General features: G+C 52.8%; 1 protein-coding gene and 1 long non-coding RNA gene across 2 annotated transcripts in view; both read left to right on the forward strand.

Annotated features, from left to right (window-relative positions):
* The first annotated feature begins 268 nt into the window (after positions 1-268).
* Positions 269-3,526, forward strand: NKX2-3 (NK2 homeobox 3). Its single transcript, XM_045438531.1, has 2 exons — positions 269-824; positions 2,338-3,526. Exons 1-2 carry the CDS (start codon positions 464-466, stop codon positions 3,081-3,083), a joined length of 1,107 nt encoding a protein of 368 aa, XP_045294487.1. The 5' UTR covers positions 269-463; the 3' UTR covers positions 3,084-3,526.
* Positions 3,527-8,263: 4,737 nt separating this feature from the next.
* Positions 8,264-12,633, forward strand: part of LOC123576935 — a 56,756-nt gene continuing 52,386 nt past the window's right edge. Inside the window, exon 1 of the long non-coding RNA XR_006701645.1 lies at positions 8,264-8,573. This is a non-coding gene — a long non-coding RNA (uncharacterized LOC123576935). The remainder of the gene's footprint in view (positions 8,574-12,633) is intronic.

The raw sequence follows: 12,633 nt of genomic DNA on the forward strand, positions 1-12,633 counted from the left end.
CCCGGCCGGGAAGGTACAGCCAGGCGGGGCGGGAATCGGTAGTTCGGGCACCCGGGGCATTGCAGCCTTACCCACAACGACTTGGACTTCACGACTCTATACTAGTCCTTTATTTCTGGTAGCGCCACAGCACCTCACACAGTGGATGCGGGGGGCGTGGTCCACATGAGCCGGAGCCAATGCGGAGGGAGGCCGAGGCGAGAGCCCCGCCCCCGACGTGACGCACGACCCCCGGACACAGGCTTCGCAGCCCCGGCTCCAGTCCCTGCAGTGGCTGTAACAAAACCCAGACCCCCAGGTCCGGGCCAATGGAGGCGATTTAGACTGGAGCGGGACCGCGTCTGTCAAAAACCCGACTCGGCAGCAGCGGCAGAGTCCAGAAGGAGAGCTGGAGCCGCTGCACTACTTCCCCGCCCCCGCCGGGATTTATTGAGTATTTGGACTGGACAATTAAGTGGCCCTGATGATGTTACCAAGCCCGGTCACCTCCACCCCTTTCTCAGTCAAAGACATTTTGAATCTGGAGCAGCAGCAGCAACAGCACTTCCACGGCGCGCACTTGCAGGCGGACTTGGAGCACCACTTCCACTCCGCACCGTGCATGCTGGCCGCCACCGAGGGGACTCAATTTTCTGACGGAGGGGAAGAAGACGAGGAAGAAGAGGGCGACAAACTGTCCTATTTGAACTCACTAGCCACAGCCGATGGCCACGGGGGCTCGGGGCTCTGTCCCCAGAGCTACGTCCACACAGTCCTGCGAGACTCGTGTAGCGGGCCTAAGGAACATGAAGAGGAGCCCGAGGTCGTGAGGGACCGGAGCCAAAGTGAGTAGAGGGGGAAAGAAAAGCCCCCGCACATCTGGAGCAATGGCGGAGCGCCCGCAAACAGCCCACAAACCTTGTCAGCAGTGCTTCCCGCCCTTTAACCTTTGGCTGGGGTCATGCCTCGCCCTGGTCAACGACAGCTCCGCAAAGCGCAGGTGCCTGCGAGCGAGCCGAGCGAGCCGGGTCAGAGGGAGAAGGACGAGGTGACCCCGACAACTACGCCTCCCGCCTCCCGGAGAGGAGAGGCGATGCAAGCCCCCAAGGGAAGGAAGGGAAAGTAATTGCTGCCCTGAGGCCGATAAGCAACACGGGTTCAGTAGTCAGGATCCAGCAGCTAGAGAGACAGCTTGAGCCTCTTCCTCTTTTCCCCCTAGCATGAGACGAGCTCTTTGAGGCCGGGACAGAGGTCCCCTCTTCTCCAAAAAAGATGATCCAAGCAGGTTGTGTTGGCAGGGCGCAGGAACTTTGGTAGAGACCAGCCAAGTGATTTCCTCACTTCTCTGCTTGGAGTTCAGTGTCCTGGACCCCAAGGCACCGGGCAGAGAGGGAAGGGACAGTCCGGGCGAGTGCGTGGGAACCCAGTCCATTCCCGTGTGCAGTATGTTCACACGGGAGAGTTTTTTGAAAATTCATAATGTTATGCTTTGTGTCCCAGGCTGTGGGGCTGCAGGCTGAGTGAAAAACGCGCCGAACGTAGTCCTAGATCCCTGCTGCTCACATCGGATGGGAGGTGAATTGGGTAGGGAAGACAGGATAACTGAATATAGCTTCCAAGGAAGTGTTTGCTTCTGAGGGGAGAGAATCAAAGAACGTCTTTCCCAAGAGGAGGTCTGATGTGGCAGCAGCCAAGGCCTATACTCCTGACAGTTCCCCTGGGCCTAAAATCCACATAATACGGTCTAAATCAGTTAATCAAATTTCTTTTTTTCTCTCAAAGGTAACACACTCATCGTCACGCATTTAGCCGGGGGCATGTTGTCTTTTAAAAGCAAAAAAAAAAAAAAAAAAAAAAAAAAAAAAAGTTCCTAGGCAATACAGGAGCGTTACACTCAAGCATTTTCTAACAGAAAGATTGTTCACGCAACTCACACCAGCCCCCAAATACCAACATGCTTCACACCTTTGACTATCCTTAACATAGTGGAAGGCTAACAAGCTTGCAAATACTCTATAGTTATGATATAGTTGCAAGCTTTCATCCTGAAAACAGTCATTAGCACGACGAGCCGCACGTTTAATACAGAGTAATCTCTTTCTCGCTGATGCTCAAGTTCTAAATAAAGGCGAACTACCCCTCCCCATGGAACGTGCCTCCACCCTCTAAGGGCGTTCTGAGGGTGGTTGGGATGTCGCGGGGTCCCATGGCGCCAGCAGCCACAAACTTTCCAGAAAGTCCAGGCATTTACTACCGCATGCTCCGCGCTGCCGCCCAAAGGGCCACAGTGCGCTGGGATAGGAACCGCGGTTAGGCTGGGAACTGCTAAGGGACGCTGTTGTTTTGCTTCTTCCGCAGAAAGCTGCCAGCTGAAGAAGCCTCTGGAGGCGGCCGGGGATTGTAAGGCGGCGGAGGAGAGCGAGAGACCCAAGCCACGCAGCCGCCGGAAGCCCCGGGTCCTCTTCTCGCAAGCCCAGGTCTTCGAGCTGGAACGCAGGTTCAAGCAGCAGAGGTACTTGTCGGCGCCCGAGCGCGAGCACCTCGCCAGCAGCTTGAAGCTCACGTCCACGCAGGTGAAGATCTGGTTCCAGAACCGCAGGTACAAGTGCAAGAGACAGCGGCAGGACAAGTCTCTGGAGCTGGGCGCGCACGCACCCCCGCCGCCACCGCGCCGCGTGGCAGTGCCTGTGCTGGTGCGGGACGGCAAGCCGTGCGTCACGCCGGGCGCGCAAGCCTACGGCGCGCCCTACAGCGTGGGTGCGGGCGCCTACTCCTACAACAGCTTCCCCGCCTATGGCTATGGGAACTCGGCCGCTGCCGCCGCCGCCGCCGCTGCCGCCGCCGCCGCCGCGGCGGCCTACAGCGGCAGCTACGGCTGTGCGTACCCGGCAGGCGGCAGCGGCGGCGGCGGCGGCGGCGGCGGGGCCTCCGCGGCGGCCGCGGCCATGCAGCCCGCCTGCAGCGCTGCCGGAGGCGGCCCCTTTGTGAACGTGAGCAACCTAGGCGGCTTTGGCGGTGGCGGCGGCGCGCAGCCGTTGCACCAGGGTGCGGCGACCGGGGCTGCTTGCGCGCAGGGCACCTTGCAGGGCATCCGGGCCTGGTAGGCACGCGGCTGGTCACGCGGCAGTCGCCCCACTGCAGCCTGGCACCGCGGGACTGAAGCGCGAGAAAGGTTGGACCTTAGGGCCAGGTCCCCTCGTTAAAAAAAAAAAAAAAAGCCACACAAAACAACAACAAAAGACACGTCTCGATCCGTGAGCACAGCTCAAGCGGAGCCTGGGGAAGGGGGATGAGGGGCGAGGAGGATGCCCGAGACCGGTCGCGGAGACTGTCTGTGAGGCAGAAACTCCGGCTGGGTGCCGGGAGGACAATGGCCCCGATTCTGGCCCCGAAGTGAGTGCGAGAGGCTGGGACTCTGGCTGCCGTTTGGTTCTCCCAAACCAAGAAGGCCTTCTTTCCCCTTGGCCTTCCCGCGGCTTCCGCGAAATGACGGCAGAAAACCCAAGGACAAAAAAAAAAAAAAAAAAAAAAAAAAGGCATGAAGGAGCGAAAAATGGGTGTCGTGGCTTGAGAAATCCCCAAGCCTTACCCACCCCTCTGCCCCTTTTGCGGCTCGGAGCGCCACACCACAGTCAGTTTTCCTTTTCCCAACCGCCTGCCCTCCGCAGCAGATACCTCGGCCTGGATCTCCGGATTGTCAGGGGGTAGAACTCTGCGAGATAAACAAGCGAGGCATGATCAAACATTAGGGGGTCTGAACAAATCCGGGAGCTGGTGGCCCACCGGAGGTGTTACCAGGTTTCCTTTCTGTTTCATATTCTGTATTCAGCACATATAATATATCTATAACTATATCCACACGCCGTGTACACACCCGCTGCCATACACTACAGGAGTCAATAAACAAGGTGCAATATTTCCAAACCGTTGGTTGCAGACTTTGTTTCGCTCCCCAAAGTGGAGAGGGATCCTTTAAACGGGGGGAGAAGGATAGGCAATGAAAAGGTGCATAAGGGAAAGCAATCTTTCCTGGGCGATCTCAGGCCTGGCCTCTCCTGGGCCAGCCCCTGGGCTGCAAGTCTGTGTCCTCTTGGTTTTGTTCATTAATTTCTCTTTTCTCTTGTGGGAGGACAGGTCGGAGACTCAGGGCCTTTTGAGGTCCCGGCTTTGTAATCCCCACAAGTTTTACCCAGATGCTTGGGCTAGTGTTTGGGCCTGCGTTAGACCAAGACTTAGACTCTGCCCCACCTCGAAGGTCGCCAGGGAAAAGGAAACCTCGCCCCCTGGCCCAGCTGTAGGCGGCGGGAAGGCGGTTCCTTCAGCGGCCGCCGCCGGGGCCTCTAGCGCGCCCAGGGGCGCTGCGCCCCGCCGCGGCCGAGTTCTCCCCCTCGGCCGCCCTCCCTTCTCCCCCGGCGGCCGCGGCTTTATGCGGCTCCTTGTCACTTGCGGAGAATGCCTGTGCGAGGTCTGTGCTGCCACACGGCCGATTGTGAGCGTGCCAAGGCGGGTGAATGGGGAGGCCTCAGAGCGCCGCGCCATTGTGGGGCCGGGCCTCGCTGAAAGACGGCTCCGGGCCGGGAAGGTGCGGAAAGAATGGCTTTTTATTGGAGTCCCGAACAAAAGGTGTGGTAGGAAGGCGAAGTCCCCTGCGCGAACAAAAACCCCAGCGCGTCGGGATTGACGTCCCCCCCGAGCTCCCCATTGCTTCTCAGAGCGGGGGCTTTGTGTAGCAGTCTGCTCAACAGAGGGACGGAGAAATGCGCGGGGGTTTTGTTCCCCACTTTTTGTGCGCTGGGGGAGGGAGCGGCAAGGGGGGACGGGGGCTGGGCGGGCAGCAGGGAGGGGCTCACTGATTAGGCCGGCCGGCCGCGGCGCGGAGACGTTCAGCGGGAGTCGGCGGCCTGAATGCAGGGTCATTATTGCTACAAGTTTAGCAATTTCGCCCTTACAGGAGGGGGCGGGGGCTGCTTGGCTGCTGCGGGGCCGCCGGGTTGGGGAATCTGCAGAGACCTGGTGGATGAAGAAAAAGGAGGGGAGGAAAGGAGGGAAAGGAGGGAGGCAGGCAAGGGAATCCTCCAAAACCCGCTGACCGCCCAGGATGAGGCTTGGACAAGTCCAAAGAGGCCTAGCGGGAGGCTGGAAAGGCGGCGCCTAGGGGCGAAGACCCTCCCTCCCTTCACCTCTTCCGAGGCAGAAAAACCCTGGAGTTGAGCGTGAGTTATAGTGCACCAGTTTGGCGGTCCCTCACCTCCTTGCCGCCAGTTCCCTTCTCTCCTACGCCTCCCTGGAGCTAGGGCAACTCCTCCCACCACCCCTGTAGCCGCCGGGACGCCCCCAACCCCCTTCCTAGGGAGCCCTCTTTTTGAAGCTGTTACATTCCCATGAGTTGCTTAGGGTAAAGGCTGGGGAGGGAATTCTCACTTCCTAACACGTTTCTCGCTACCTGTAGCCTGGAACCACTGACCCATCCATCCATCCATCCAACAGTATTTACTGAGCACCTGTTAATATATGTTCACTTGCACTGTTCTGAATGCTGGGGATGGTGAAAAAAAATACAATGTCTACAGGCCTGTGGAGTTTTTAATTTAATTTAATTTAATTTTATATTTGTGGAGTTTATTTTAAAGAGTGTGCATGGGGGGGGACGGAGTTAGACAACAAACAAGTAAATGGAAAAATAGTAGATAAATTCTTAAAAAGGGAATAAAACCAAATGCTGAAGGGAGTGGGTTTTTTTTGGAGTAGATGATCAGAGCAAGCCAAGTTGAGATTACATTTAAGTTAATACCTGAATGACAAAAGGGAAGCCAGTCTTAATAGTGCTTTGCCATTGTAACCTCCACCTCTCTGCACTCGCCCTCCTGGTGGTAAGGAATGGAATGACCTTCCACCCTGTCTTTCTGGTGAACTCTTGCTCCTCCTTCAAGGCCAAGCTTCTTTCCTGAACCACCCAAGTGGGGGCAATCACTCCCTCATATATGCCACCAGAGTCTTAGGTACTTTCCAATATCACAACATAGTGTCCTGCAAAGAGTTATTTGTTTCTCTCCTTCCTCATGAGGTCCTAGTGAGGTCATGGGGGACCAGGTTGACATCTTTTTCCTCCGGGACAGATAACACAGTAAGTAGGGGATCAGGGGGCCAGTGTCCTTAAGCACCACTTTCCCTAGCACATGCAGTGGCCCCAGTGATGTGGAGCTGCGGCCTTGAGTCCTGGCTGCAAGGGAAATGCTGAGCTGGACTCTTGACCCACCTGGGCAGGGCCAATACACCTGAAATTGCCTGCAGAGGACACACAACCCATGCAGATCCCAGAGATATGTCCTGCCTTTGTACCCTGCAATGCTGCCTGGGGACCCAGCTTCCTGCAAGAGATTCTCATCCCTCACCCTACAGTTTAAACCCTAGGAAAGGAAGCTGAGAACTTGGTGATGACCTGACACACCAGGGCACAAAGTTTAGGGCATGGGAGGGACAGGGAGATAGGGAAGAGAGCGAGGACTCAGGCAGAGAGGGGTGGAAAGCCGAGATGTGTGTGATGAATCTGGGACCTACATCTGGGACCCAATCCGCTTCTCTAATATTTGCTAGGCGAAGGGTATGGTAGGTGATCAAGATGCTGCCCTGCACTCTAGGAGTGTTCACTTCTGAGGCTGGATCTCATCGCCTGCACTCTAGGAACCCAAGGCTCCAGGAGCAGTTGCCCTCACTCCGCGGGGGGTTTCCTAGGTAAGCAGCTCCTTTTTCTCCCACCTAGTCTGTATCCTGCAGGCCATGGCCTCTAGATGCTCCCAGTGCCAGATCCACACCTTCCTTGCCCGGTTTCCTCCTGGCCCGAGTTAATCTTCCTCCACTCTGCATCCTCCCTGTTTGGAAAAGAGGCGTGTGACTGTGGTAGAGGAAACAGAGTTGGTTCTATGGATTGGCTTCCACAAAGATTGCGTGTCTCGAGATACTTAAGTCAGACTGAACCACCTCCCTCTCTACTCCCTACTCTTCTCCAGAGCCTGAAGTCCCCGCGTATAAATAGCTCCCATCTCTTCGCCGAAGGATTTCCTTACTGCTAGTTGCTAGGGTTCTAGGGCCCTGGCCATCAAAGGGTGACAACCCTTGACCAACACAGCTACCTCCCTCTGAGCTCCCTCTCCCTCTGCAGGGAAAAGACATATCCTCTCCCAGCCCAAATTGCTGCTTCTTTCAATTGTTTTGTGAGACTCTGAGCAGGTGAAGTGAGTCATCCCTTGGGGTTCTGGTTTCTGAGCTCTAAAGCAGAGAAGGATAGATCATATGATTTTAGAAGTCACTTCTGGCTCAAACTCTCCTTACTTCCCTGAATGTATGGATAATCCCTCCCTGCCCATGACTGGTACCACACTGGGCTCAAGAAGCGGGTAGGTACTACTGGTGAGAGAGGTGGAATAGGTTAAGGCCAGCAACTTTTTTCTGCAAAGCCTCATCTTGAAGGGGTGTAAGAGCTAGGCTCCGGAGCCAGGTTTTCTCCATTCTAATCTCAGTACCACCACAACCAGTCGTAGAGACTTGAATAAGTTAAGAGCACTCTGAACCTTAGATTCCCCCCCCCCCACCATAAAGTGGGTATACTTGTAACACTTCTCTCCTAGGTTTTTCTTTTACCGAAGCACAACACACAAATAAGTGTGCAATCAAATGAATGTTTATATATGTAAACACTTATGTGCCAATCACCTTGGCTTTGGAAATTAAATGAAGTGATCCTTGTAAAAGCAACTTAGCACAGTGTCTGGTATGCATCAACGGCGTAGGCCAGGCCAGAGCTAGCTGTTGTGCATGCTTAGAAGCCCAGGACTCTGTTCTGCCTTTGCGGCATTCGCAGGTCCTCAGGGGGAGCGCGGCAGGCGGGAGGATTTGCCACCCCAACACCGCAGGCGCGCGTCACCACGGGCAGGCGGGGCCCGGCGGGGCCTGCAGGGCTCGGAGAGCTTCGAAGAGGCTTGGACCTTGGCTGGGTTTGGGGAATTCGACTGAAGGGGAAGGTGAAAGGAGGTTGCGGCCGAGCGGCGACCCCCCTCTAGCTCCTCAGTGCGTGGCAGGAAGAGTCGGGAGGGGAAACCCGGCTCCTCTCGGCAGGGCAGGGCTTCCCCGGTGTCCCGCGCCCCGCTGTTCCCGGGCGCCGCCAGCAGGACGCGGGGCCGCGCCACCCCGCAAGGGTGGGGCAGTGTGGGCGGGCGCTTCCCGGGAGAAAGGCGCGTGCGGGGCCCGGGTTGGTTCGGGGCCTCTCTCGCAGCCTCCGCCTCCGGCGTTTAGGGCTCAGGGCCCCGCAGCGGACTTCCCGGGCGCCTTCTCCCGACTCGAGGGCCCGAGCGCTGGGAGGCCGGCGGATTCTCCCAACACCGGAGTTCAGCGCTCGTCCGCGGCAGGTCCGGGCGCGAAGGGGGAGGATCCTCCGACCGGCGGCGGGCAGCGCAGGTGCCGCGGGGCCGGGCGCCGCCTCCCGGACCGGCCAAGTGCGGGAGCGCACCCGCGAGCCCCGGGAGAGCCTGGCCGCCCCTCGCGGTGACCGCCCAAACCTGCGCAGCCGGCCGTCCCGACCATGCTCCCTGGTAGCCCAGGTAGGATACCCCGGGGAGGGTGCGGCGGATCCAGAAGGCCTCGGGAGGGAGTCCGGAGAGTTCTGTGCGGGAGGGGGCACTGAGCCCAAAGCCACATTTGCTTTGCGAACAGGACGCGCTTTTTTTTTTTTTTTTTTTAACCCAGCCTGTCGGTAACATTAATAACAGCAAAGTTTTCTGACAAGGCGTTTAGAAAAATGTATGGAAGTATGAAACGCATGCAGAAAAGACGTGTTACCGCTCCCTGACTCTTCACGCGGCGAACATTCCCAAGAGACCATTCCCGGGATGAAGCAACAGAACGTTACGGGTCCCCACCCCCTCCTCCTTCCGCCTGGGTCCCCACAGACTCCCTTCTTGGCACTATCCCCACCGCCAAGGGCAGCCACTGTTGTGGCTTCTAACAGTAAAGATTAGTTGTGCCTGATATGGAACATTCTATAAACGAAATCCTGTAGTATGTAGTCTTACGTGCCTGGCTTCTTTCGTTCGTGAGATGTATCTATCTTGCTGAGTGCACTTGTAGATCTTGGAGTATCCCATTGTATGAATACACCAGAAATAATTTATACTTTCTGCTGCTGATAAGCCTTTGGGTGGTTTCTGGTGTTTGTTGTGAATAGCGCTATTACAGACATTCTCGAACAGGATCCAATAGAACTTTCTGCAGAACTGTCTGCACAGACATTCTCCAACAGCATCTAATAGAACTTTGTGAACATGGAAATGTTCTCAATCTGTGTTGTCCAGTAGGATAGCCACAAGTCACATTTGGCTCTTGAGCACTTGAAATGTGGTTGGCTGAGGAATTAGATTTTTAGTTTCATTAAAATTGTAATTAATTTAAATATAAAGAGCCATATGTATTGGACAGCGCGGTTCTAGTATGTCTTTTGATGACTGTGGTAAATGTTTCTATTCAGTATATACCTAGGAGTGCAAACGTTTTGTCATAGGGAAAGAATACCAGCTTTCAGATTGTACCAAGCAGTTTTCTAAGGTTGGCAGCATCTATTTTCTCTCCCACGGGCAGTAGCGCCACATGCTCCTCAATTCTTAATTTTTTCATTTTAGCCATTGTGCTGAGCATGTAGTTAAAAGGGGGCTTTTGTTCACTTTCAAGTAAGATTATGAAAATTGCCACTTCCCCATGGTAAAGGTGATGATGATGATTGGAGGGGTTCTTGTGGACTGAGAGTTGTTATAAGGGTCTTAAATTTACCCTTTATACCACCCCACCCTTGCCAGCAGACTTCCCACACAATCAGCCTTCTCCCCTAGAAACTGGACCAGGGTTAGCAGGGCGTTACGAAGGGGCCATGTGTTTGGAGGTGATCCATTTCCCATAATTCTTTGTTACGTTATGCCTTCTTAAAATCAGTGCCCCTCTTCCTTTACTATTATTTATTGGAATATCCCACCAGAAGAGATGATGAGATTGTTAGGCAGGCTACAGCCATGGCAGACAAGCCAGGTTTTATGCTGGCTCAGTTTTAGTTTGCAACTTGGCTCTGCCTTGTATAAAATGGCACTAACAACCTTTGGGTGTGCTACCTCACCGGTTTGCTGAGAAGCAAAGTAAGTCCTGAGGAGCCAGCAGAGAAACTGCCTACTATGTGTCAGTGTGTGTGTGTGTGTATGACTTTCTAATCCTCAGAATAACCATGTGAGTTAGGTATTCCTTGTTTACACATGCAGAAACTGAGGCTGAGAGACATTGAACCACTCTTCTCTAGGCCACTCGGCTAGTAAGCAGCAGTAACCCCAATAGGACTTTCTGCCTGTGCCACTGAGACCATTTCTGATGTTTTTTATCTCCCTTCCCTGGGTAAACAGAGCCCTGGCTGGTGCAGATCTTGAAATTCTGAATCAAATTAGATGTCCTCTGTGAAGACTCCCTTTGGACAGAACCAAATTGATCATTAACCACTTGTCTGTTGCTAGTTAAGCAGAGGAAGTGTTTGTTATGTTGTAATAACAGTGGAATCCACTTTGTGTAACACACAAATTCTTGGAAAGTTGTGTACAAAGAGCCTTTTGCTTGTGGGGAGGGAGAAAAATTGAATACATTTTTAAGTTTATTCCTGGAATTTGTTGCCTAAAAGTATCCCAAAATGAATTATTTTGTAAAGTGAAGGATCCTTTTGAAATATGAATAATAACACAGGGTTTTCACATAATAAACAAGAGCGACTCAAAATTATGTATAAGATTCATCAACATTTTGCATGTACTTCTTATTAAGAAGGCCTCTCATGAAAGTTTCACCTGGACCATCTAGACATCTCGAGTTCTCTGAGAGGTCCACAGATTAGTTCTCTATCCAGATGAGAGAAGTAACTAGAAACCCAGTACCCCCAGTGGCTACTGGTGGATTCAGGCTTAGTTTGGGTGGGTTTTACAGTCCCTGATCATTCAGTGAGCCTCTAAAAAAGGGGCTCAAGAGTCAAATTGGTTATTGGATTAGATGACTTTTAAGCTTTGAGATTCTTTCAGCCATGAGATTCTTTAAATTTGTTACATACCTATAGATCCAGCACAGATTTCTGCTGTCCTGGTAGGAAGGGCCTTAGAAATTGCCAAAGTCCATCTCTTTTCTGATGCTGAATCCTGATGTGATCCTGGGCACGTAACTGTCCGTGTCTCCTGGACAGCACCCATGGGGGAACCACTCGCCTCTCTACTCCCTATGTGTGAGGGAGTTCTGCCTTCTGTTCACATGAAATCCTCCTCCTGCAGCTTCCCTCAGCTGTTCCTCCAATTCCCACAGATGTCCACTCCTTCTGCGTGTCAGTTCTTCAAATATTTGAAGCCAGCCATTGACTTTGCTTCTTCTCCGGGTGAAATAGCCTCAGTTTCTTTGACTATTCTCTGCCTCCTGGCCATTCTTCAGTGGCTGTTCTCTAGCTCTCCCATTTCTTCTGTGCTGGTCTATTCTGGTGTATTCCTCAACGTGGTCCCCTCCTCCTAAGCCTTTGAATATTTAAATCTTCATCTTCCCCTACTCTTCTGAGAAGGCTGAGGCCCACTGGGAGGCTGTCCCGCATGGGTGCGGCTCTCCTCAATTTATGTTTTTATTCATCTTCAGAGGAATAAGCATCCGTTCTTTCTTTTTTTTAATTTTATTTTTTAACTTTACATCCAAATTAGCGTATAGTGCAACAATGATTTCAGGAGTCGATTCCTTAATGCCCCTTACCCATTTAGCCCATCCCCCCTCCCACAACCCCTCCAGTAACCCTCAGTTTGTTCTCCATATTTATGAGTCTCTTATGCTTTGTGCCCCTCCCTGTTTTTGTATTATTTTTGTTTCCCTTCCCTTATGTTCATCTGTTTGTCTCTTAAAGTCCTCATATGAGTGAAGTCATATGATATTTGTCTTTCTCTGACTGACTAATTTCTCTTAGCAAAATACTATCCAGTTCCATCCATGTAGTTGCAAATGGCAAGATTTCATTCTTTTTGATTGCTGACTAATACTCCATTGTATATGTATACCACATCTTCTTTATCCATTCACCCATTGATGGACATTTGGGCTCTTTCCATACTTTGGCTATTGTTGATAGTGCTGCTTAAACATGGGGGTGCATGTGCCCCTTTGAAACAGCACACCTGTATCCCTTGGATAAATGCCTAGTAGTGTAATTGCTGGGTCATAGGGTAGTTCTATTTTTAATTTTTTAAGGAACCTCCATACTGTTTTCCAGAGTGGCTGCACCAGTTTGCCTTCCCACCAGCAGGGCAAAAGAGATCCTCTTTTTCTGCATCCTTGCCAACACCCGTTGTTGCCTGAGTTGTTAATGTTAGCCATTCTGACAGGTGTAAGGGGGTATCTCATGGTGGTTTTGATTTGTATTTCCCTGATGAGCATCCATTCTTTCTAAAGTAACACTACCCCTTAAAGCTTTGATATATTTTCTTTCCTACTTCTAGAAACAATGCTTCTTCTTCTGAGTTCTCAGGGCTCCCCTCCCCCACCTTATAATTCGGTATTCTCCGTCTTCTTTCCTTTCACCCTGAAACATGTTGCAATCTTGCCATATTGTCTTCTCTTGAC

The sequence above is a fragment of the Leopardus geoffroyi genome, chromosome D2 (assembly GCF_018350155.1).
Source record: "Leopardus geoffroyi isolate Oge1 chromosome D2, O.geoffroyi_Oge1_pat1.0, whole genome shotgun sequence".
Classification (NCBI taxonomy): domain Eukaryota; kingdom Metazoa; phylum Chordata; class Mammalia; order Carnivora; family Felidae; genus Leopardus; species Leopardus geoffroyi.

Bases quoted from the DNA above. Each gene is read 5' to 3' on its own strand.
- NKX2-3 (XM_045438531.1), top strand. From the start codon at position 464: ATGATGTTACCAAGCCCGGTCACCTCCACCCCTTTCTCAGTCAAAGAC. The intron at 825-2,337 runs GTGAGTAGAGGG...CTTCTTCCGCAG, and splicing joins CGTGAGGGACCGGAGCCAAA to AAAGCTGCCAGCTGAAGAAG.